We start from the raw sequence: 26036 nt of genomic DNA, 5'->3' as shown, positions 1-26036 counted from the left end.
CTCTGACTGCATTTTATGTGAAATATTATACTACAAACCCAATGAGTCAGTGTGGTTTCAGTCTGCTATTTTCAGTACGAACGGTATTCAGTTAGCCATTTTTAGCAAAGAAAACACCAAATTACAAGGTGCGTTAAAGTATTGTCATGCAAGTTGTACTTTTAGGAACCTGTTTTCTGGCAAAAAAATGTCTTGAACTTAAACTATGGCAAAAATTCTCTTAGTTTTTTTCTTTTTTATTTTATATTTGCTGTCATGTGTCACGTGGAATGCTTGGAATAAGTTTATAGAGCTGAAAAGTAGTACTGTATATTGGGTGTACATAAAAATAATTAAATTAATTCTTCAAAATTTAGAAAGCCAAAATAGTTTTTAATCTTTTGAATTTTGTATTTACTGATAAAAAAAGTTAAAGGTGAAGAGGGGCTCATGGTCACAGCAGAAGGCTTAGCTAAGTAATTATGGTTAAACAGTTTTCTTCCTTATATAGCTATCCAGAGGAAAGAAAGGTCTGAATACTACTTATTTGTTCTGCATTCTGGTAGTATGTGCAGTGCAAAAGGACCCAAAAGTACCTTTCCCTGAAGGTATTTTTGTAAAGGACAAGGAAGAATAGGAGCCTATGACCTATTTGCGTGTTGCAGTGGTGGTTTTTTGTTTTCCCTTTAAAAAATTTAAAAAATTAAAAAAATTTCTTCATGATCCAAACCCAAAGGATCCCTTTGAAAAACATTCAAATGTCACACAGCTGTGGTCACTCAGGCTATTTCTAATACAGGTTTTGTTAATTCATTATACTGATGAGGTAGGCCTCCAGAAATATTGAGGCTTGATTTAAGAGAATGATGAATTATTTGCCACCTGAGCCTAACGATTTTTAAATGAACTGTAGTGTTCCAGCATGTGAGAAACATGTTTTTGTATGGAGACTGCTCTTGAAATTTGTGATCATGAAATGCAAACCCATGGCATTCTAACACAAGAGCTTTCAAATTCTGAGTTTTGTGTCTGGACCCATGACACTTAGAGACTTAAATTTTACTTTTAAACCTGCTTCCCTCTAATTCTATGCAGTATGTCAATTATCAATTTTTTACTCTAATCTGAAGCTATAAATATTATGACACTTGTTTAGAGAAAATTGTAAGATTTAGCAATGCTAATGTTAATTAAAGCAGAATTTCAACTAAGAGACTATTTCCTTTTGCAGAAGTTCCTCAAGCTTAGAGTGAGTTTTATTGATTTACAGCTCAGACTTAAGGTTGTATAATGTTTGCATAAAATGTTATGAAGTTTGCTTTTGAGACAAGTCAAGTAGAGCAAACTGTTAGACAAGCCTATAAAATATGTGGCCTATGAGTCAGATTTGACCTTCAGGGCAAGTTTTTGCCTCTGAGAGACAGCATAAGGCGTTTGCCCGTTCCTCGGCAGAGCAGGAGCGAGCCTGCCTTCTCTCTGGGTAGCTCTAAAATACATCTTTCTTCAAAAATAAAACCTGTTAGCCAGTTAGAAGGCATGTGCCTTTTCCCATATCTTTATTAGGACAGATGCATATTTTAACTGCATCCTGTAAGTTGCAAGTTGAAATAAAATTCACATTTTAACAGAAAAGCAATGAAAGATTATTACGCTGACCAAAATTGGCCATAAGAGCAGTGTCAAACCAGAGTGAACATCTTTTAGAGCTGTACAATTCAGAAATACAGGAGATTAGTGAACAATACTCTTTTTGCTTGCATTTCAAAATTAAGGAAACATTAAGTTTTGGTGAGAAGATTTGGGTTCAGCTTGCCTGGAAACATTTGTCTGAATGATCAAACTGAGTTTTTCACAGAGGTGATGCAAAAAAGTATTTGGATGGTGAGGCAGGATACAGAGCTAACTTTGGGTAATATACATGTAGTTTTCATATATGTAATTTTATTAAATTACACCAGCTGATTTAACAATTCAGTATTCCTTATCTCACTATTTCCCTATCTCAATATGTATTCTTTTTACTGTGTGCTGACTTTTTAGTGATCAGTCACTGTCATAAAATCAGTATTGACAAATATTTTTATATGGGAAGAGATCTTTCAGTGGCACCATACGCTAATCACTCTATAACGTATCTAGCAGTCTACATTCATGCATCTGAAGTAGTTATAAAGATCTTCTACATGTTTTGTAACAGTCTTCATCACAGCCATTCTGTAAACTGTTCTGTGCTGGATCAAGACTTGGAAACTTGAAACTAGTGTGAGTTTTATATTTACAACAAATAAGACAGTGTTTAACTTTGGAAAGATATGAAAGGGAAAAAAACAGTGCACAACACCATTTTGAAAGAGGAATTCTAGTAAAAGTTATCTTTTTTTCTCCCTTCCTCTTCTTGTTCCTTTCCTTTGACTGTTACTTCACGTACTTCTCTGTCCACTTGATCTTCTGATTCCCATCTGTAGAGTAGTGTTACGCCTGAGGAATCTTTTCCCTACAATTTAATCGATAAACTCAATCTTAATTTTAAATAAATCACTGTTTGGCTTTAACCATTTGTGTATTACAGGGCATCTGCTACTCTAGCTCTGTGAGAAGAACAGCCTAACAGAGAGACCTCATTTGCTGTGCTATGCTCTCTCCTTCAACAACAGAAAATAATCTGGCAAAAGCTTGCATTCGTTATCACGTCTGCATCCGCACCGGGGATTCTGCTGGGATAGCTGGAATAGGGCAAGAAGTTTAGGTCTTGTTATCAATATTTTGTTGGATGTTTGTGGAACAGGTCCTTATGGAAAAGGAGAGAAGACTTGTTTGATAGCACAGGGAAGGTTCCTGTAGAGTAATCCCCTTTGCTCTCAAAACTTAGAGTTAGAAATCCATTTCACAATGACTAGCACAGAATGGCACTTCAAAGTTTTGATCATTAAAAAAAAAATTGCTTTAGAAATTATGGTATTTTTGGAAGAAAGTAGAGGATATGGATTGGTGATATGATAGAAAGAGAAGCGGTGGCTATCGTGGTGGAGTCAAAGTTGGAAGAGTGCTAAAGGCTTGTTCCCATTCTTAATAAATTGCTCTGCATCCTCTTTCCCATATTAATTTTATAAAGTAAAAAGAGAGAGAAAAGACTGACCCATCGCTATCATAGTTTCTGTCTAAGCCATTTTTCTCTTTGCTGTTTGCATAATTTTCTCTAACGCCCCTTTCCCTCGTTTTGTTGTTTGTTTGAACAGTCCTTTTTCCTCTTTCCCCACTTCTTTCTCTGTTACAATTACGCATCTGTAAGCAATGACAGGAAGGTTGTGCTTAGAGGCTGACTGGAAATTTTTTTGAAGTGCTTCAGTATAAAGGCCTGCTCACTTCAGCTTCTGTGTGGTATCAACATTTAAGCTATTTTGTAAGTAGCAATGAACCTTCCAATTAGAATGACTGTTTTGACTATTGGAGAATTAACAGTAAATTAAACATCATGAAAAGATACTGTGCATTCAGGAAAAAAACCCAAAACAACTGTTAAATATTACAACACACTATGAAAATCTTAGCTTCTGGAGTCATGTGATTATGTGAGATTTAAATTTTCATAAAATAGACAAAAAACTAACCTGGTCTTCGTCTGTAGCTACTGACAAAAGCTGAAGGTTAAAGACTCAAAATTGAGAATGCCAATAAAAAGGATGTATTTAAAAATAAAATATTGATGATTTTTGAGTAGTTTGGCTTGGCAGTACTGCACTGTACAGAAGCAAGGAGTTATGTCTAAATTAGCATAACACTCATTAAATATAAGGTGGTAGGGAGATGTTCCCATCGTGAGTTGTTAATTCCAGCAGCCTAAGGAACTGCTACGGCACAATAAAATGTAGCTAGTTGTGCCGAAAGAACAGGAAAGAAAAGGGTGCCGGAATCAAGTGGCAGGGCTATGGCAGCAGTGCAAATAAAATGGCAGATGGCACGAATCTTTAGTAGAGTGGATAAGGACGTATCCAAAAAAAGCGTCGTTCTGTCCTTTTGGCAGTTGTTTGAATGGTTTCCTAAGAGCTTTCTCGTTCGGGGCCAAGAAATGCAAGAAGTGCGCCTGCGATGTTTCCCAAGCACGGAACAGCTGCGGAGCACAAAGGGACGGAGGCAGCGGTTCGGCTCACCCATCGCCAGCCTGGTCGAGCTGCTGGTGCTGCTGGTGGCACGAATGCTTTTGTGGGGCCGAAGGCTTGTGTCGGCAGTGGAGGAAGGTTGTTTGCGTGTGATGTAGTTCATGGCTCCACTGTGAGACGAGGGTTGCTGCTGTACTTTGGATCTTTTTGGGTAGGAGGAGGTTGCTGCCTCAGCTGTGACTTTTTAGAGCTCATGAATTGTAAAAGGACCAAAAAGGATGAAAAAAAAAAAGTAACTAAGTTCTAATGCTTTCACTTAAAATGCTGTTTCTTTTCTGTGAAATCCTTCACCTTATTTGCAAAATCTTGTAACAAAACATCTTTACATGTAAAAATGGACACTTTTCAGTATTATGCATAACATTCACATAGCACAGATTTCACTGCTGTATCTACACTCCATTTAAAAAAACATAATTGTGATTAGTGTACAGGACGATTTTCTTTTTCTACACAAGTAAAAGGAAGTATGTCTTCTAAATAAGACAAAACAAAAGGTTTTCAGAAAAAAGATCGTTGTTGCAAGAAGCACTGATTCAAAGCATGGGCCTCATCCAAATTTAAATGCTACTTAGAAGTATTTTTAAACAAAAGGTAAACTAAAGGAACTTCAGTGGGCCAAATTACGTAGTTTTATAAGTTAAAATAAATATTTTTTATATTTTTAATAGAGAATGAAAATTATTCCATATGTATTGTTGAATATTTTTAAACATGCTGAAATAAGAATACTCCCTTTCTGTATGTTAAGAGATAAAAACCAGTATTCTGCCTCTGTTCAGTCAGTTCGGCAGTGTAAGGACTTGCAGGTGCTACTGGCCTCTATTACACTGAAATCTTTTGGGCACAATGATTTCATAGAGATTTATATCTTGTTTATGAACAGAGTGGAGAATCAGAATTTTAGCTCAGTTGTGGAATGAAAGAAAAAAGCTTTACAGGTAATTTCATCCTGTTAAGACAATTTACCTGTTTCTTCAGATAATCTGGTGCTTTCTCCTTTGTCTTAATGCGTTTGTTTCTCTGAATTTTTGTGCTTGTAGCTGTTGGTCACTGATGTGATGCTGTATTTTTCTAGCAGGACAGATTTGTAACTGTGTGGCTCAGATATCAGAGCTTTCTTGTGAATTGTTTGAGCAGCTTATGCTTTGCTTCCTTTCAGGAAATGAAGTGCATAATTTCTACAGGAAGTTCAGTCTTCACCAGGCATGGTCAGCAATCTGACTTTTGCACTGCTCTAAGGGATGTGTGTGTGAGCAGCAGGCAAAAATTCATTTAGCATATTTTTTTTTTTTTTACTATATTGAATACATGTAATGGAGGTCGTGTATGAAAGCTTGGCCAGGATGGGTGGGTTTGTCCAGCTGAGTCAGAAAGAGGACTTCCTAGATCATTGTGGTAGAATACAGTAAATAAGAAGTAAAAAACATTTTCCTTTGTGCTAAGTATTGGTGACAATGATTGCGTGTTAAGCCCATCAGCTTTGAATTGAACACACAAATCTCTTAGCTGATAAATTTTTACATTCTGAAATACAACGTTACATTTCCCTTCAGCCTATGAAGCTACTGTTTTAGTGTAAAACAAAGTTAAACTGCCTGTTTAAAAAACTTTAAAAACTGCCTGGGGTGGGGAAGGGAAAAGACAGTGAGCTCTGATGCAGAGATGCAGCCGTTAGTCCATGGTTGCTTGCAGTTTTGAATCTAGGGAAGGAAAAAAGAGAATTTAGGTTTTTCAAGGACTCTGATAAGAGGACTTTTCAAGGTGTATTCTCAAGTTATCTGATTTGTACAGCTTGCACAAAATCTTGGGTGGGATTGTCCCATATCTCTTCAAGGCACACCAAAACAGTTCAAAAAAGGAACAAGAACTCTCATTTCTGGGTCATCCTGATGCCAAACTGATGCGTTAGCAGCATAAAGCAGCCCAAGAGCCAGCTTCGGTTGTGGTAGCTCTGCCTGGACTTTCTGCGTATGACTCAAAAATCCTTTGGTGACCTGGGGACCCTGGAGTGCTTTGGGATGGCGAAGCCCCACTCATCCAGTCCATGGGCATAGCAACGAGGTGGATCGGTGACGGGGGTCCTGTGCCCATCTCCTAGACCCTGCTTGTCTTGAGAGAATTCCCGTAGCTGAAGGGCATCCATAGCAGAGACTAGTTCTTCTCAGTGTGTTTAATGTTGTCCATGCAGAGACATAGGTTGCTTCTCTTTCTCCTCATGCTTTGCTTTTTCAGGATCGGAAAGTAGATGGACACTTGTTCCACTCTCTGCTACATTTCCATATCTTTTTTCTCTGACTGACAATCACTCTATTAGCTATACAGTCTGTAGTAACAACAGGCTGGGTCATGAAGAGTTATTGTTGTGGACCTCAAGTCCTCGCCCTGCTTTCTGACACAGAATTTCCATTTTTCCATCATGCTGCAATTGCTGAATGTGGCTGATTTTTGGCCTGGGCTCCAGGAGCCTCTCTGACCTTGAGCAGAAGGGGAACTATTGCTTCAATGCTAGATCACTGTATAAGTACAATGTGTTTATCTTAGTTTTATTTCATCGCTTATGAACTAGTGATTTGTCATTTAATTCTTTTCTTCCTTGTAAAATCTGTAGCAAATACTTCGGCTCTAGTGGGATTTTACTTGTGAATTTTTTTGTTTCTTCTTCCCTATTCTTTTCTGCCCTCACAGACTGCAGTGGCTCAGCTCACTATGTATTTTTTCCCTTTCTGTCTCCTTCCCCTCCAGTGCTGTCTTCTTCTTGGTGGTTGCTATCTGCTCTTTTTTCTTTTGATGTTTTTTGCCCTACTATTGTTTTAATAATGTAAAATCCCGAGTTATAGCCTGTTCCTCGTGGTTACTGCCCATTTGCTTCTCCTGTTCCATTTTCCTTGCAGCTGTGCTTTCTCTCTTTCTTCCTTTGGTTTTCTGGTACTTGATATCAGCTGATGCCAAACTTAGTAGTAGCTCTAGGTTGTGAGAAAGAATAGCAGAGAGAAAATAAGTGCAGCAAAGGGATCAGAAACTCAGTTATCAATGTATATATTACTATTTTTGTACTGATATTCTGTGTTTTCCTGCTGCCTTTTTACATTACCGTCTCTTTGTTGCTGTCATTCTGGTTTTACTCCTATTTTTATTTCTGCATCTTCTTAGGTTTGTTAATAGTAGCATTGGGTATTACTTAGAATTACAGAGATGCCAAAAGAGCACTGAGAGCAGAGGGTCAGATTCCTACTTGAGGTGGAGCACTTTTTGGAGTCTTCTGAAATTATGTCACTTAGGTGAGTGGAAGACTAGAAATCAAGGTGAACATTAAGGTAATTGCTCATTCCAAGGATTTGGCTTCATATTCTTTTTAAAACCAAGTACAGACATTTTTTATTTGTATGAGTTTAACTGAACACTGTAATCTTGTTGTCTGAAAACTCAGTATATATGGTCAGTGGAGAATAAGCCTGTCCTTTGAGTATTTTCTCACTCGGAGGCAAATGGTGAACGGGCTAGGCTGAGAAGCTATTCGCCTCACCGTCCCAGGTTCTTTCGTGCAGTGAAACAGTGTCTAGTTTGTCAGCTGGGGCTTTGAGGAAGGGAGCAGGAGATGCTGGAGCCAGGAGGACCTGTTTGTGCGCTTGCCCAGGTTACAGCTGTTAATGACATTGAGGTTATCTCTCTTCTCTGGTACATCCTGCTGTGCTGCTTATGAGGCAATACCCAGCAAGCCATATCCTGTTGTTTGTAGCTTCTCTTTGATGTTTATTATTTGATTTGGGAACAGGTAACACAATGGTGAAGGGCATCAAAACTGTTCCAAATATTTGACTTAATGTCTTAAATTCCACGGGACACCAGTGTGTCTTTCTGCGGTGGTATAACCATATGTTGTAATAGATACTAATTGCATAACTGCTGTAATTGTCATGCCAACAGCTTGGATTACCTTTTTTGTGTCTAGTGGTTAATTAACCTTCCATTTAAAATTAGAGCTGCAGAAGCTAAGCATTCTGTTGCTCAGTGAGATGGGATTGTATTGGGTTTGCACCCCTTTGTATCCTTTATAGTTTGGGGGACTGTCTTCAGATTTATTAAATTACTGATTATTTGTGTTTTGTGTTGGAGAAGTAGATCACTTTCAGCACTTCAGAAATTAACAAAAAGCCTAATTCTCTGATTCTTAATGCATTTATTATTTTGTTCTCAAACCAATTTCTACAAGTCACTGTGCATTATAAAGCAAGATTTAACAACAACAACGATGAAATCAAGTAGAGTAAGATGCCTCTTAATAAGTTATCTATGTAGAAAACATAGGACGAAAGAACTAGGCATTTCACCTTAAATATAAAAAAAAATCAGCTTCAGTAGTAATTAATGTGTAAACCACCATAAATATGCCCACGGAATGTTGGAATGGTGACCACGAGTTAACCTGCCATTGCACATGACTGTGCAGTGATTACACCTGCTTTAGGTGGTTGTAATGCTATGAAACATAAGAGCAAATATGCTGCAATTCTTTCCAGTCCTGTAGCAGAATGTATGGGGAGAAAAATGGATAAATAAATGTTGCAGGTGGAAAGCTTGTGCTAAAATTTCCCACTTTTGAACACAGCTTTATATAGAAGTTTATTCCCCAGGTGTCTGGGTGCCTGTTACTTATAATGTCCTGTTTTGTGTTTGACTCTTTTCTTGGATTTTTCACGGCGAGCTACTGTTGTTTGTATGCTACAGTAAGAACTATATCCCCCTTCATGTAGATGTGGCTTAGCAATATTGCATTATGTAAATCATCTTTACTTTTAACTATATTGTGATCTAGCAAGAATTTCCAAATCATCTGCAAAGTTTATCGTAGATGCCAATATTTGCAGTCTCACAAAACATTGCTAATGATGGCAAGATTGTGTATGATAAAGAAAGAGAATTTACTGATAGTGGTAATTAGAAGACAAAAGGATATTTGGATTTTGAGATAATTGTTAAAAGATAGGTAGTTAAAAATGTTAAGGATTTACTCGATTCAGCAATGATTAAAAATTTGCTGTTGCTGTCATTAAAAAAAATCAGCAGGCATTTCTTCATTTTGTAAAAACATGTCAGGAAAGAGGATTTGTAAATAAAGAAATTCACTCCACATTTTCAGCGGGAAAGCCTATCAACTTTGTAAACCTCTGGCTACCAGCCCTTTTCATGCTTCCCTGTGGTAACTGCTTCTTTCTGCGTATGTCAAAGACATCTTTATACAGTTCCTGCAGCCCTTCAAACAGTGTGTAAGGTCCTGCAGTGCTTCCAAAGGAAGGCACTGCGGGTGTCTTTGCACAGATTTAAGAGTACTCTTGGCACCTTCTTGTGCACTTGTGTCGCCTTCTCAACCCATAAACACACATGCACACATGCGTTTGCCATTCTCGTCAGCCCTTCACTGGCTGAGAGCTGACGGGATAAAATGTCTTTTCCCTTTGTCCCCTGCCAGCCCCATTTCTGTTATACCTGGTGTTCCCTGGATGTGTTCTCAGACGTATTTTAACAAAGTGTTCTCAGTGTGGGTCCTGTAAAACTCGTACCAGCAATTTTACTACAGTATTTTCATTACAAAGGACATCCTGTTTCATAATAATATATTGTATTCGTTTTGAAGATGTCCTCATGTCTTACAAGAAGCAATTCTAAAAAGGTGGTTGATGCTGTTAGTTGGTACTTTGTTTTCCTTGTAAAGTCAGCATGGTATAAAAAATTCAGTGTAAAAAATTGATTTTAAAAGATAGATTGTACCTTGATGGTACCTTGTTATTTAGTTAATGTATGCCTTCTGTGATATGGAAGCTGCAGTATATGCTATTTATGTCCTAGAAAATATTCAAAAATAATTGCTGACAAAAGCCACTTCACAGGTTGACTCAGAGGTACATCTTGTAATCTGAATGTTAATGTTCTGGATAGCTAGGCAGAGAAAACTATTGATGTAGTTTGAAGATCCATGTAGAGACTAGTCAGGATTTTAGTTAGAGAAGTGGGGAGGGGGAGAGATTGAGATATTTGAGTTCTCCCAGCTTCACTGCAATTTTATGCTTATTGAGCATGTGAATGCATACAATTTGTAATATTTTGAAAAGGTAAGATTTTTTTGCTAGTCAGTTGGAAATGTTGCCTTTTATATTTCAGGAATTTACGTCTTTTCCAGAAGCAATTTGGAATCACCTTAATTTTACTCTAGAATCCAGGCAGCCCCTGGTTTTACTGTGCAACCCATGATTATCTGTCATCTGCTTTATTTTTCCCCTCAAGCTTAGGTCTGTGTTCCGGAGAAGCACTGATAAAAAACAGAGGCCTGATTCTTACCTCCCTTGCATGTGGTCTCTTCCCTGTGATCCATGCAAAGGGAGTAGGAGCAGCTACCGCTGAGATCAAAGAATTTCTGCAGCTCAAATTAGCATGTAGATCTTGGCTTTCAACATTAATGGACCCAAGCAGGACCTCTGTATTTCCTCAAAAGAGCTCATCCTCTTACTCTGGTTGCAACTGTTTTGGGAGGCAGAGGAGGGGTGAGGATATTTTCAAATGAAATGATACTTTGTATTTTCTCAATATTTGAAAATACCAAAGGTTACATTTTTTTACACCCAGGAGTTGTGTGTTTTATTCCTCCCTAGTCCACCTGCAAAAATATGGCTTCGGTGGCCTGATCTGATGTCATAAACTATTGTGTCATAAACGAAGAAAAACAGTGTTCTTACCTCTCTTGGTATGCGGTCCGATGACCCAGGCTGTAAACTGGAAAGTATTTTTTCTGTCGGTGGCATTGGCCAGCCTAGCAAACTCCACGGGCATCTGTATCAACGGCCTTGGAATTGCTTTTGATGTGATTAGGCTACTAATTAGCTATCTCAATTCTTCCCTCCCTCCTGATGTTTTCTTTTGATTCACTTTGACTCCGAGGAGTCTGTATTCCGTGTATGTTTGTTTTTGTGTTTTGTCTAAAATCCCTAATGATAGCTTAGACTGTCCTCTTTTGGTTGAGAGTTTCCCTGTGTTGACATGCATTTTTCTGTTGAATGCATGCATCAGGATTTTTCTCCTAAGAATAGCTGTTATTTTGCAAGGTGTAAACTATGTATTGTCAGGCTGCATATATAGGTGTATACTCATTTAAACTGTGCTAAGGATTTTCCAGTCTGAATGAGAACGTGCGTAGTTACTTCAAAACCATCAAAACCATAGTAAATGTTTAGTACTCGAATATTTATTCACCAGATAGTAACCTCACAATTAAATTATTATGTAAAGCCAGTTAAATAACAGCAGAAGTTATTGTATTAAGGCCCACTTTGCAAGGAAACCAATGACAAGGAAGCAGTGAAACACGCTAATAGATTATATGCTATAGCAATATATTGCCTTTTTATTGCTTTTCCACAGGCAGCAGATTCATGTATAGTTATTACTAGCTACATTATCTGCTAGTTTTCTATCAAAAAAGATTCAGTCTATTGAATCATTAATCCAATATTTATCATTCTTATTGAAAATCCACTAGTGTTAGCACTGTATAAAATATTGACTTAAATCTACTGGTTTTGCTAAAGATTAAAAACATATTAACCTAAAAAGCACACTGTTTCTTAGGACATTTGAAACTATTCATTGTGGATGTTTGAAATGACAATATTTCTATGTTGTGTGAGGAATTATTTTTTTAAAAAATCTTCAACATGTAGTAAGTGACCAGTGCCATCCTGATTTGAAGATGTTGAATGTTCATCCAACTCACATTTGAAATTTTGATGTGTATTGCATTAGTTACTGAATATCAAGAATAAAATTTTTGCTCATACATAGAGTGTAAAATGGGATCTTTTGTAGCAGCACACGGCCTGTTTAGAATGATATAACAGGCGCTGAATGTTCACATATCAAACAAAATGCCATCTTTCTGTAGAAAAGAGGTGTCAAAAAGTTTCTTTGTACCTTTAACGCATGTGATTATGTAGTACAAAATGCAGAGTTTGTAAAATTTCTTGAATATACAGGCAAAAAATGAATAATTCAAAACAACTCATAAGTTCTACATTCTATTGTATCTTTTATAACGCAGGCAGAAGATAGCATTGTGTTCCCAGTAGAGCTGAATTTGCACAAGTTACACCTCTGAAAATGCCAGATGGTCTATGGTCTACTTTTGAGAGCTGTCACATATGTAAAGATTTGAAAAAAGAAAGACAGCTGAATGAGAGCAGTGGATCATTAAAGAGAGAGTGAGAGTCCCTGGGTATCACTGTGTTTTAAGAAGCATTGTGTCGTTCCCCATATTACACCTTTTTTTTTTTTTAAGATATACACAACCTTTAAAAAATAAGGTAAAAATATTTCTGTTTTAAACTGAGTGGTTGTGGCTTAATCTTGGAACTGTCAATTGCTTTTGTTCTTTATGCTAGAATGCGGTCATATGGTTCCTAATTGGTTTCAAGTGTGTTTTAACCATAAGATTCAAGTCTCCCTGGTGCAAAATTATCAATAAAGTTAAAATAAATTTAAATTGAGATAACTAATCCATTTGGGGTTTTATTTCATTTTGATTTGACCTGCGTATCACATGTGAATACTGTAAAGCCAGTCAGCTAAAAAGTTGTATGTTAATGCTAAAAGACTGGAGTAAGAGTACTTTGGGAACAGGATTATTTAATAAAAAAATTTTAAAAAACCCCAAAACACCAAAAACCTCCCCAAACTCTTAGTAAAAATAATAATAAAAGCAAAAGCATATAACTGTTTAGATTTCTCAAGACTTTCCATTCACCCACAGTTTGACAGAAACACACCTAATTTTGAAGATTGAATTTTGGATAATTTGTCAAGTTTTTATATTGTAGCAAAGCACCAAAAATACACAAACAATTATAAGCTGCCACCACCAATTTAGCTGGCTTGGAAAAGGTCATAACTGTCAATTTTAGAACCTTACATGTCCAGACATACAGAATTTTTAGTATAGTCTATTGCATTTATTTATTGAGGAAAGTTAACTGCCTCCCCAGTAATTCTAGGTTATTGGTGCAACTGTATCACTCCACAGTTGGGAATCATAGGGAGCGCTGTGTGAGGAAACATTGTTACATGGAATGAGAAAAACATTGTAATAGTACAATTTACATTTGAGTGGGATAATGAAAATAAAGCTATGGGGAGCTGTGGGTATGAGCACTGAACTTTTGAGACTAAAATTTTGACTCTTGATGTTGCTAAAGTTTATTTTTGACTGTGGTTAGGTCTACATTGACTATTTTTAAATTGGACGGAATAGCTTTTGATTTTTAACAAAATTAGTTTTGCACATACGTAGAAAGATGGTGTACACAAAGGGTTCCTGGTAGTATACTTCTAATGAATCCTATTCAGGTAGGAGAAAACTCCCTAAAAATTTCTTTTGGGGCCTTTACAAAAGTCTGGAAATGTTAACAGAATATATACCACAAATTGAATTCCAGAGGGAAGAAAGTGCCTTGCTTACGGTTCTGTTCATAGGTTTTGCAAACACTACTGCAAATTTGAAAGGAGAAGGAGTTTCAATATCGCCAATGAAAAACTTTTTGGGCAACAGTCGTTCAGGTGTCAAGATAGTGTTGTGCTCCTGCTCTGTTGGCTTGGAGGTTTGTGAGCAGTTGGTGCTGGTAATGGAAGGGAATGGTCTTTGTCTTCCCTGCAGCATCTTTGGGGAGGCTAAAGCACCAATGTTTCCCTCAGCCCTCCCTTTCTTTCCTGCAACACAAAATTATCACTTTTGGAAAGCGGGTTCAGTCAGGGTTACTCTGACCTAGACAGATGTGGGCAGTCTAGGGTATCTTCTTAAAGTCTTAGTTGCTGTGACTAAAAAAATCAAATGGTAAGAAAAAATGAACCAGTTCATATTTAAACTATTAAGAAAAGTATCTCTTTTTGCCTGTGAACGTGACCAGGACTTAAAGTTTAAGATTTGTCTGAAGTTTAATCTGGACAAGTTTATGATAGTTGGAGGAAGCAATCTGAGAATGCTATCAGTGTCCTTGATAAAGAGGAAGCATTGAGGGTTTGTTAGGCAAATTCAGAACTGAGAGTCTTTTTAGAGAACATGTTGGTCTGTGTGTCCCAGTAGTGTTTGTCCGAAAGTTTGGTAACTTGTACCTGAAGTGATCAGTGGAGATGTTTCTTTTAGAGGAAGCTAACTATAATTATCTATACGTATTGTTATCTTAGACACAGTGTAATCTACGTACGAAGCTGTACTGTGAAATCATCTGAAAATGGATGTGAATCATCTGAAAAGAGAATGAACTGCAGCACTGTTTTTCTTTACCACTGGCACTGTCTAATCTCTCTTCAGTTGAGTGTTCAGTAGAATCTGGGCTTTTCCCCTGATGTTAGATTTATAAATAGTTGAAGATTGGGCTGTCTGAAAACCTCTTTATGTCCAAGCGTGATACAGTAGTGTTTTGATTAAGAGAGGTGATTGGGCTGATGCTTTTTGATTATGAAATCTTGTTGTGTTACTATGTGTATAGTTTAATTAGTTTTCCAAGAAGTCTCCTTTTTTCCCTAAGTAAGAATCTTTAATTGGAAACCACTTGTTTTATTACAAAGCTTTACATTAAAAAAAACCAAAACCCTGCATCTTTTCTTTTGTTTAGATACAGATTTTAAATACATAGACAATGTATTTTCCATGTTATTAAAAACCCGCTCCTTTATGATACAGTAGCTCAGCAAGGAATGGTCAAGTTTCAGGCCCTTTCATTACAATGGGTATATAACATGTACTCTTGGAGTCTTAACCAGGGCACAGCAGATTCCTGCCTTGACAGGTTTTGTATTTTTTTCCTTTGACCGTTTCAGTTTGTTGCCATTAAAGACTGAACTGGCCCATTACATCCATTTTAAAAATTGTGGTTCTGAATTAAGGAATATGGAGGAGGGGGGGACACTCTGGCTTGCCACAGCTGTGTGGTGTTTGAATGTGTGTTCCTTCTGGTTACTGGATCACCTCCTCCGCAAAACCAGATTTCGATTGATTTTGTTCTTCCCAGCAATTCACGATCTTTAGGAATTTAAGCTCACAGTGTTGTTAGTTACCTGGGTGCTCCTGTTCTTCTCTAATATACTGGTCTGTGGTGGCTGAGTGTCGGGGGCCCCCTACCATGTCACTCAGGTTATTTTCTGAAGACTGGCAGGTTGGCTTTACTTCTGTTACTGCAGTCTGTATCTTCCTTCCCATACCTTTTTCTCCCACTCTTCATTTGGCTCCCTTAACCCAAGTTTATCTCCGTTTTGCTACTTCTTCTCCCATTCTCGATTTTTTCCTTCTTCAAATTGCTTCCCTTACTCTTTCTCTCTGGGTAATTCACAAAGCCTTGCAAACCTTCCATGCAGTGCCGAATGGGGAATCTAGGCCTCGTGCAGACATGAGGTGCTTTCTGAATACCTAATGATTGGTTTTAACCTAGAGATATTTTTTGCTTTCTTGTTTTGATGGGGGAATGTTAACTTTTCAGTCTATTCTTAGATCAATAAGAGCAATGAAAGTTGCATTCCCAGTCTAGCCTAAAGTGTTCAGTTATCAATTTACAATTTAAATTAACCCTTTCTTTCTTTCATTTTAAGCACAACCTCAACGTTTGCCGCAGCCGAATACTTCAGCATTGGAAAGGGGTGAGGAAGAAAGTGGCAAAATCCAAAACGGCCACGTGGGTCTGAGTAATGGAAGTGGAATTCACAATGGGGTCAAACACGCGCCTGCAGACAACAGAAAACTTTCGGCTCCTGTTTCAGAAAAAATGCACAGAAAAATTCAGTCCACCTTGTCTGTCAACAGCAACAGCAGCAAGAAGAGTAAAATAAGCTCAGCGTTTTCTCAAAAGCCAGGTACTTCACCTGAAGGTAAGCAGAAATTCTTATTAAAAAAACCCAAACTGAATAAAGACTAGCCAAACCCCGTTCTCACTAATAATTACACAATCAACTGAAAATAATTAAAGAGCATGACTCATGCTCCAGAAGCAAATAGAAATCATTATGATAAAACACAAGTTACTTCCCCAAAGGAAAATATTAAGTATTTGAAGGAAATTGAAGCAATGGGAGATTTCTTGCTTTCAAACATTTGGCCAACATAGCCTGATAATATTTTAGTCTCTCTAGTTAGTATCCTGAACTGATAGAAACTCCTGTCAACATTGTCACATATGCACCAGGAAAAAAAAAAAAAGTTAAAGGAGTAGTTCAAAGCATAGTAAATACTTAAATCCAGTAATGGCAGGCTCCACGAGGGCAGAGTTTGCTTTTGAAAACGTTCTGTTAGCAAATACTCTGACTAGCCATGAGGTCTGAGCACTAGATAATAAAATTTGGACCTGTGCTTCAATGTTTAACGTGCCTTATGCTATATTTGGGCTGTAAATAATTTGCATGAAAAAGCTTCGTACTCCCTATGCACAGCTTAAATAAGCAAAAGTAAATAATTTCCCTTATGTTTTAGCTGTGTGTGTATGTTTTCACTGCTTGCAATTACTCTAATGGTCCCAGAGTTCCTGAGCCTCTCCTCAATCCACTGCTTTCCCATTAGCACTAATATACTCGATGGGCTTTGTTCCTGCCCATTATGAGAAGGGTGCAGAGGCTCTATAAATTTTATTGGTTTGAGGCAGGCATAGATGTGGCTGGTTAAAAAAAACTCTGGGGGGTGGGTACAGACACAGATTCTTAGAGAAATGGGAGACGGCACGGTTCAGTGAAATGGGGAGGATTCTCAGCCTAGATGAAAGGAAGAGGGATCAGAAGGACTGCACGTAGTGGCCTGAATGAAGCCTACTGATGTCCGTGGAGTGACTTCTCTTGACTTCAACTACTTCAGTCAAACCTACTCAGTGAATTTGTGTAGTAATATCAAGAACAGCTTCACTCGGACTGTGCCATGGGCTGGTCCTCCTTGCTGTGTTTTATTTTCGTATTTATCTTCAAGAACCTACTGTTATTTTTCTGTTGCACTTTCAGTCCTCTAACATTTCTTTGCAAAATCACAACTTCATACTTCCTATATTCCCCTTACCTCTTTCTTTTATGTGAAATCCAGTTCACCCTCCAGCCTGATATTTTTCTTATACATTGTTCCTTCATGCAGTATCAAAAAACTGTAAGTCAGGAGACGTAGATCTGTTCACAGGACTGGCACAAAGTACAGGCCTCTGAATTCAAAGAAATTGAACCTCTGAAAAAAAAAAAATCAGAGTTCTAAAGAGATGGGGCCTGCCCTGTTCATGCCCCTATACAATTATTTACAGCAAACAATTCCTTTCTTCTTCTAAAATTATATTGGAATAAATACAGCCAGTGTTTTTTTTTTTGTTTGTTTTTAATAACCTTGGCAATGATTATGTGAAATTACTGAATAATAGAGGAGAAAATTAATAAGATACCTTCAGATTTAGCTCTAAATTCTAACGTCTGATTTTAATATCCAACACATGATTGTGTTAGTTGCCTGAAACTGCCGATATTCGATTTTGTATATACAGTCAGAAATGTTGATATTTTTAAAGGCATATCTGATTAGAATATAGGTAATTACACTGTGTTGTCACTCTGTCTATTTTACATACTTTAAAAGTACAGAAATACAGGGTAATCCTTACTGTCATATGTAGTTTCCTGAGTCATGTAATAGCTAAAATAATTGAATATATTCAACGGTATGCATCTAACGTTATAATGTTTGCATTTTGAATGTGGGAACTTGGACATATGCTCTGAATAGCTCGACCTGCACTGCTAATGTCTGCTGCTCCAAGTTTTCTGTTAACCAGTCTGAGTGAAGCACAAGTTTTATTGTGCAATGATTAAAGTATATCTGGGGTATTGTGATAATGGCTATAAGGGAACATTTGCTTTAAAAAATAATTTTCTGGTTTTTAATATTATTTTGCTTTACAGTTCTCTGGTAGACATATTTTATATTTGTGTCTACACATCTGCATGCACACATGTACAGGCCTTCTGCTAGTTTTTTCAGTAACTTACCCACTGGGGCTGCATAGGGGAACTACAGGCTATAAGTAGTATTTTTATCAAGTTGTTACCTTGCAGGAAGTCTCAATATGTGCTTAATTTGTTCTATCATCCCTCAGGTTTTTGATAAGATGCACAGAGACTCTGGCAATGGTCAGTTGAAATATCTAAAATAACACAAAGAAGAGATCACTATTTAAGGAAACAATTATTTATCCGTAACTTAAAAATAATTGTGTTTATTAATTTAAGAAATGTTAACCCCTTATGGCTACTTCCAGAAGGCTACACAGTAAAAACTTGATGTAATTAGCCACGTTATTTGTTCAAATGAGTTTAACTGCATTTAAACCAGCAATATATATACTTGATGAATTCGTCTAACTATACAAAGCCAGAAGAGTACACTAGTAAGCCCTGTGACTGAGGATTGCATAGATCCTCTTTCAAAATGGTGTACACAAACTAATTTGAACCTAACTTCTGCAGCTTCTTTGTATTATGAATCATCCTTTAGTGGGCAAAGAGGCATTTTTGTGAGCAGTTGTCTCTTCTGATCCAATGATATTTCTGTAGAAACTATTGAAAAGGTTTACAGGAAGATGGAAAAAATAGGAAACTATTGGAAGTTATTTGCAGCGTTGCTTAACTACTTGGCTTTGCTTTAACTTGTACCATGTTAACCTCAGAAGGTTACTGCTGAAGAGCTGCTGGGTTTGAGTTCACTTGAAGGTGCGCGTTTGTGTCTATGCACATCTATACAGTGTAATAACGTAACTTTTATGCAGTTTCTTATGTAATCTTATGCAGAAAGAAACAAATTATATTAATTTTTGTGCTGTGAGTATTGAATAATCAATCACCCGAATTAACTCAGGTACTTCGATTTACTATAGTGTCCAGGTAATTTTAGTAGAAAGAAATACAGGTAAACATGCATGCTTTCAGATATTCCAGCTCACTTTAATTTTGCTATTCCGTATGTACAACCTTGGATTTTATAATCTAATTAATAGCGTGGGTTTTTTTTTAACCTGAAAAAGCATGCCATGTATTTTTACTTCATCTGCCTTGTCTTCTACCATGAGTGCTCTGCTTTATTGCCAGGAGAATAACTGGTTTTAAGTGAAGCAAAGTGGCCAGAGAAAAGAAATAGATTATGTCCTCAGAAGGAAGAAAAGTGAAAATTCTGGTCATCAAGCTGAGTTTAGACTATAGAAAAGAGAAAATATTTTTCACTTTTTTTTATTCCCTCCCAAAAGCTGCATTCTTCTTGTTTCTTCTTAAAAGGCAAGATGTGAGTATTTCTGGAGCACCACACCTATTTGTAACATAAAATAAGTCCAGGTCTGGTAGTTATTTTGCTCTAGAACATCTTACCTATTGACAGAACAGAACACCTGGTAATGCTTGAAGCAGGGTAGAATCAAGAAACATCCAGGATTGCCACCCGTCCTGCGCAGGAGCGTATTTGGGCTCATGCTTATTTAAATGGTTAGCAAATGCAGCATGCTGCTTCATATACTGCAGACTTCACTATATATACCAGAAAGCTAAATGAAGTCCAGTATTGTTTTACCCAGGATAGCACATCGTCCCATGAAGGTCAGTACTGCTCCTGCTGGTCTCCAAAGTACTAGACAGCTCTAACACAAGCTATAAAGCCCCCCAGTCCCCCACCCCGCCAAAATCACCCCTACCATAGTTCACAGCTCTTTTATTAATTGTTCCAGCTGAAAACTCCACTTGCGCTGAAGATCACACCTTGTGAGCTTCCGGAATTGAAATTGCATTGGAAGTGCTTCAAATGTAACAGACATTTTGGTAGCAGTAGTATAAAAGCTTTAAAACCTGCCTTTTCAAATGAGCCTGTAGTGTATGGAGTCGTGTCAGCATTCCAGAATATGCTGTTTAGAAACACTTTCACATCCAGTGAGGCTTAGGAGGGTGTGAATGCACTCACCAGCTCTGCTCTTCTTCTGCATCTATTATTAATCCATAGTGTCCCTGAAGAAATCTTACTCAGCTCCGTAACTTACACTACAAAAAACAAAGGAATTATGAAATAGTAGGAGTGTCTCTCTTAAAAAGCAGTTTTTAAACACTGTTTCAGTTCTAAAGATTTTTCAAAGGGACTGGATAGGTTTCAGTGCATATTGGGAATAAAGGACTTTTTTTATTCAAAGAAATTTTAATAATATTTTAAATTTTTGATGTCAAGAGGTGTCACAGTTCTTCCAAAACTCTGGTTGGTAGACCATTAGCAAAGAGAATTGTCATTCTCTCGCACCTGTTAAGTATAGTGCAGAGAAACACCTTGGAAACCTGAAAAAGCAATTGTACATGAGTAAAAAGGTGGCAGTCTAGCTGCTGTGTTTGGAAGCAGTGGTACCTGTCCAAAGCAACTTAAAGAGGGGAGGAGGTCTAAAGCAGACAGCAATGAGGCAGCTGAACAGAAATCTAGACATTAGGAAATGAAGAAAAATGGGTAACTGAAAAAGTACATATGTGTATCAGAGTAGTGGAAGGTAAGTAATACTGACATATACAGAGTTGAAGGAGGAAAGGGAAGAAGAAACTGGCAGTGGGAGGGATGGAAGAGGAATTTAATTAAGGGGGCGGAGGGGGCAAAATTAACTAGGCACTAATTATTTCCTGAAAAGCAAACCAAGTTTTCCTACCAAAACCTTATGAAGCTTGATGTTTTGCTTTTTTTTTTAATCAAAGCAGTCATTTATAAAAAGTTTATGATGGAGAGAGGAAATACAGCTTTTAATTCAGTTTTGAAATGGAGCTCTTGCTTCTGGTCAAGTTGCTGTGGCCTCGCAAGTTACTATATTTGTCAGGGTAGTTCCCACAACTCCAGTAACTTCTGATAATTTGAGTTTAGGGTGGTACTTCACATACTCAAAAGGCTGAGAGCATACACAGTTGCTGTATTAATCTGGAAACGGTAGCTTGTTAAACTGTGGTGATCATGAGCCTGCCTCCTGTATGTACGGTGAGATCTTCACTTTATTCCTTCTCAGGCTCTCTAAAGTGGAGAGGCACTAGAAGGCATCTTCTTGCCAAGGATTTTTTTCAAGATAGGTGTTAGGAAGTGTGATAAGGCTAGATGCAGGAGTGAGGTAGATATAAAGAAAGACTGCAGCATGAGGTGAGGCTCTGTGGAAGGACAGGCAATGTAGGAGCAAGCCCTGAAGCAACCTTCCTCAACCTTCTGGACTGTGTATCTTGTGCTACTGAGCTTAGAGATGCGGTGAACAATCTCACCCAATGTGTGGGTTTTTTTAAAGTTCAAGGTTTAAAAGTCAACATTTCAGGGTGCATTTGAATGAGACTTTTTTCCCCTTCTTTTTAGTATAATGCAACTTCATCTGTTCTAGGTGTTGAATCCAAGCATGGGGGCGGTGGGCACTGTTTATCTCGCACTGCTGGCTGCCTTAATTTATTAGAGTATCCCAAGATATTGATGGCTTAACTCAAGACAAATAGCCTTTGTGTTAAGCCAGGGTCTTAAGAACCACTAGGTGCATATACATGGGAAGCAGTGAGTAGTTCTCTTAGCAGGGTAGCAGACCTCTGTTTGAAGTGGGAGCATCTTACTTTGATTTATATAACCAAAATAGTTTTCAGTCAGCTTTCCTTTTGGGCATATGATTTTGAATAGGATTTTTTAATTTTTTTTTTTTTTTTCCTCTTGAGTGCCACAAAAGCAGCAGTAAGTTTTCTTTTATATACTGTTATGTCATCGGATTGGTATTATTTACTGAAATTCAGTATGAATGTGCATTATACCATGAATAGCCTAACACTGCAGAAATACCTGCTGGCCATGTCTGTCTCTCTCCCTGTCCCCCGCCCCGCCTCCTGTCAACTTACATACATTTCTGAAATCCATCCCATAGCATTAAGTAGTATATTTAGGCAGCTACTTACTTAGTATCCTGCAAATCTCTCTACCAAGCCCCAAATTTCCATTGTTATCTTTTAGAAATTGATTCAAAGTGGATTTGTATCTGAGCGTGAAGTGCTAAACAGAGGGGGTTTTGTTAGACAAGGTTGTATCAGCACACAGTTGTCAATCAGGCAGTGGGCAATTAACATTATCGTATGGTCAAACCTGTGATTTTTAAGAAGGCATTTTGAAGAGTGGTGTGTTTTAAGCACGGTCTATATTTTTGTTTGCATAGAAGTCTTGGGAGGTGATTTACATGTTGTGTAACAGGACTCAGTGGAAAACGGGGCCTGTAACCTGAAAAGGTCTTCCCACAGTATCCATTTTATAAGGTCATGGTCTAGCTAGCACCTAACTAGTCTCAGTATTTGCAGTGACGAGCAACGGCAATGAAAGCTTCATATTCTAAGGAAGGCTTAGGTATTGGAAATTGGCACGTTTCTTAGTGTATCTGTACGTTTGAACCGGATCATTTTACTCCTGAGGTTGTATCTGTATCGAGAGTTTAGAATATGAGCTTTGATGACAGTTTCCATGTGTTTTGCAGTGTAATTTGCCAGTTCAGGCAACATTTTCATTTTCTTGATCAATAGAGATGACCGTTTTCTATTTTAAAATGCTGAAATACGACCTATACCGCGCTTCGTAACTGTCTAAATAAATGTAGCTCCGTTACCTAGAGATAACCGTCGCCCACGCGACACGTCCGTTTGTTCCTTCTGCATTTCCTATTTTTCCTTGAGCGTCTCGCTGGCTGCGGCGAGTTTTCTGGAAGGGGACGGGGTAGCCGCGGTGGTGCGGCGGCACGCGTGCCGCGGCTGGGGAAGTTTGCTCCCCGCCTCCGTGCGGCGCCCGCTTTTTAAGAAACGGGTGCTGGGGCGGTTTCTCGTCGGCCGGCCGTGCCGCGGCCGTGGGCCGTCTCCGCCGTCGGCGCTGCCGGTTCCGCGGAATGCCTGTAGCCCCTGCTGGGGCTCTTCTGTTCAGGGCTCGGCAGGGGACCGCAGTAAACCCCCGCTGAGGACCGCGGCTGCCACTTTGATTGCGGTTTTGCCCTTTCTGGTTCTCGCTGCAAGACAGCAGAGCGCCTGGAGGTTTGCTTCGAGTTGTCTGCACTCGGTGAATATAGAGTTAGTAAGGAGCTGACCAGGGTCACCATCCTGTAAGTGAGCTTATTTACCATTGCAGACATGAAAACCTTTTATCGTTATGTGACCTGCCTGCTTGGTATGAAAGCTTATTGGGTCAGTTTGTGACAGGTTAGTGTCAAACATTACAAAAGCAGCGCAGATCAGCCTGCGCCTGCGTTTCTCTGTACGTCGTTCGGTTTAACTTCTGCGTCCCTTCTACAGTTTCGATGGTCGATAGTTCTCTTAAAAGTCTGCTTTGTAAGTAGAGCCGCACCTTTTCGTAAAAATAAAGAGGGGGTGATAAAAGAGAAGTTGAAATAAAAGAAATATATATTTCAGTATTTCAAAGGAATTGGGTATCGGGGTCATAGCTGTATGCAAAGAGTTTAGAAATAAAAAGTGGTGTGCACATGCAAATGTTTAAAGACATGGACAAAATTCGAAGTTGTTTTATTGTTGGTACTGTTTCTTTTCCTTAAATGAGCATAGCTGTTACGACTGGGATAAGGCATAGAGTGGGGCCCTCTGGGCTTTGAATAACAGTGTGTAAACAGTTTTAAGGGATTTTAGGCTATTTCTTGTCTGGATATTGTCTGTGGTAACATTTATAAGCCAGTTAAAGTAGATGTTATATGTAGTGTATACACTCTTTGGTTAAATCAGCACAAAGTAGCTGGACGTGTGTGTGTGATACAAGCAGAAGAAACTTGGACGAGTTGGTTGGGTTTCTGTTTGTGTTGGCATTGTTTTAACAGTTTTTGATGAAGTTCCCTAACAAATCTGTAACTTTTGGGGATGTGCCAAAGGACTAAGGAAACAGCTTTACTTTACATCGGAATTTAAAAGTGCTGCATGGGATGACCCTTTTAACTTCACGTCTAACTTTCATCCCAGGCAAAATGAAAGGATAATTGAAGATAAGCTGGAGTGTGTGAAAGCTCATCTTTTTTTCCCCAGCTGTGAATTGGTCTAATAAAATATACTATCACCACCTACAGACCAAGCCTATCATAATTTATGCCATTCAGCATAGCTCTTGGGAGCGTGAGTCGTAGTCAACAAATATGATACTGTGCTTTGATGAAATCAAATGCATTTGTTAAAGGAACTAAGGAGATGTACTGTTTTGGGTGGGTTTTTTTTGTATAAAATATACCTCTGTACAGTCTTTGACACTCCACATCCTCACTTTTGTGTAGTGCCGATCTGTAGTGCAGCATTTCTCCATTAATTAGAGAAAAGTGTAATAGAAGACTTGAAAAGCAATGGAAATTTGAGACTTGTGTGGTGTAGTGTGGAAGTGCTAAGGAAAAGCTTATCTTCATTAATGGTGGGCTTATGTAATGAGACATAGACTAATTTCTTCTTTCTCTGTGAAAGTATTTAATGAAAACTTACACCCCAAGAAACTTGGGAGTTAACTGTTTATCAACAGCACCGCATCATGAACATCAAGGCAGATGGAGTTCAGTCCTTGATAAAGGTAGTTCTTAATTGCATTGGTGTATCTAGTGGAAAAAGAAGAATGAGAAAACCTCTAATTCTCAAACAAAACAAAAAAAAGAACATAAAGAAATAGATTATTTTAAGCTAGCATCTTTTTACAGTAATACAGTGTCATAACTGGTATTACTATAGTTTCTCTATCAGAAAAGACTAAAATATATCCAAAGTTTCCAGAAAACATTTTGTCAGACATTAAGATAATAAAATTTACTTTTTTTTTTTTTCAAATTCTTCCCAAATACATAAATTTAGTTCTAGTTGGATTAATGTGTTCCACTACTCACTCATCTGCAAAAACTATTAGGATTTTGATGTGGTAAGGTCAAAGAGTGGAAGTTAAGTATAGTCTTTATTCTTAATGTGCTGAAATAGTTTTGAAATCTAAAATAATCTGTAATTTAAAATAGTCTCTTTGGTCTTGGAAGCAGGAAAGAATTATTAAGAGGGTCTTGTGCAAGCAATGAAATATATTTTAAGGTCTCCAACATAGTAACGAAAAACCTAATGTCATGTCTTTTGGAGTGAGCTTTATATAGCATCTTCTTTGTGGCTGGATTCTGCTGATCATGACACCCGGCAAGACCAACCAAAGGAAAAGTTTTTTAGCTGTATAATTTTTTTTTCTATGGAACTGACAGGTTGCTGTAGGAATATGGTACTAGAGAAGGATGTGTCAGTTTTGTGTAGCATGTAGATTTGTTATTATTACAAAAAACCACTATGACTGTATCTTTTCCTTTTCCTTATAATTACATCTGTAGATAAGAAGCTAAGAAATAGGAGTCCTACATGGAAGAAATTATTCTTCCACCCATTTTATGCAAACATATTACAGACCTTTAGAGTCAGGATTCTGAATTCAGCAAGTTACGTAAGACTGGGTAACAGCATGCTTTGTCATGTGTTAAATAATTGCTATCCGGATAGCTATTAAAAGTCAATAACATGAAGAATATAAAAGCATGATTATTTCAGGTTTGTCCTTGAAATGTGAATCAAAGTTTATGTTCATTGTACAAATGAATCATTGCAAGAATGAAGAGAGCAGTAAAGGGTTTCTCTACTTCATGTTATGTGTTTGTGTAGGTTAAGCAAAATTGTTACATAAAGATTTTCTGAATGGAAAATTAGTTTTGCCATCCAGGGAGAAGGAAAAAAAAATAAACAGTACGTAAATAAATCCTTTCAGTGTTTCAGTCAGTGAGGAAGAGATGGAAAGGAAGACCCTCCACAGAGTTTCCATCATAGCACTAATGGCCAAAATTTCTTTCTGTCTCTCGGGCC

General features: G+C 37.8%; 1 protein-coding gene across 3 annotated transcripts in view; it reads left to right on the top strand.

The window, feature by feature from the left end:
* MDFIC (MyoD family inhibitor domain containing) overlaps nt 1-26036 on the top strand; it is a 53392-nt gene that overhangs the window by 21202 nt on the left and 6154 nt on the right. For all 3 annotated transcript variants that reach the window (XM_069802101.1, XM_069802103.1, XM_069802102.1), the window contains one exon: nt 15762-16037. In XM_069802101.1, the coding sequence (XP_069658202.1) occupies nt 15762-16037 (276 nt within the window). The remainder of the gene's footprint in view (nt 1-15761; nt 16038-26036) is intronic.

This window comes from Haliaeetus albicilla, chromosome 14, assembly GCF_947461875.1.
Source record: "Haliaeetus albicilla chromosome 14, bHalAlb1.1, whole genome shotgun sequence".
Classification (NCBI taxonomy): Eukaryota; Metazoa; Chordata; class Aves; order Accipitriformes; family Accipitridae; genus Haliaeetus; species Haliaeetus albicilla.
The sequence above is the reverse complement of the archived record's forward strand: the minus strand, read 5'-3'. Positions and strand labels throughout refer to the sequence as shown.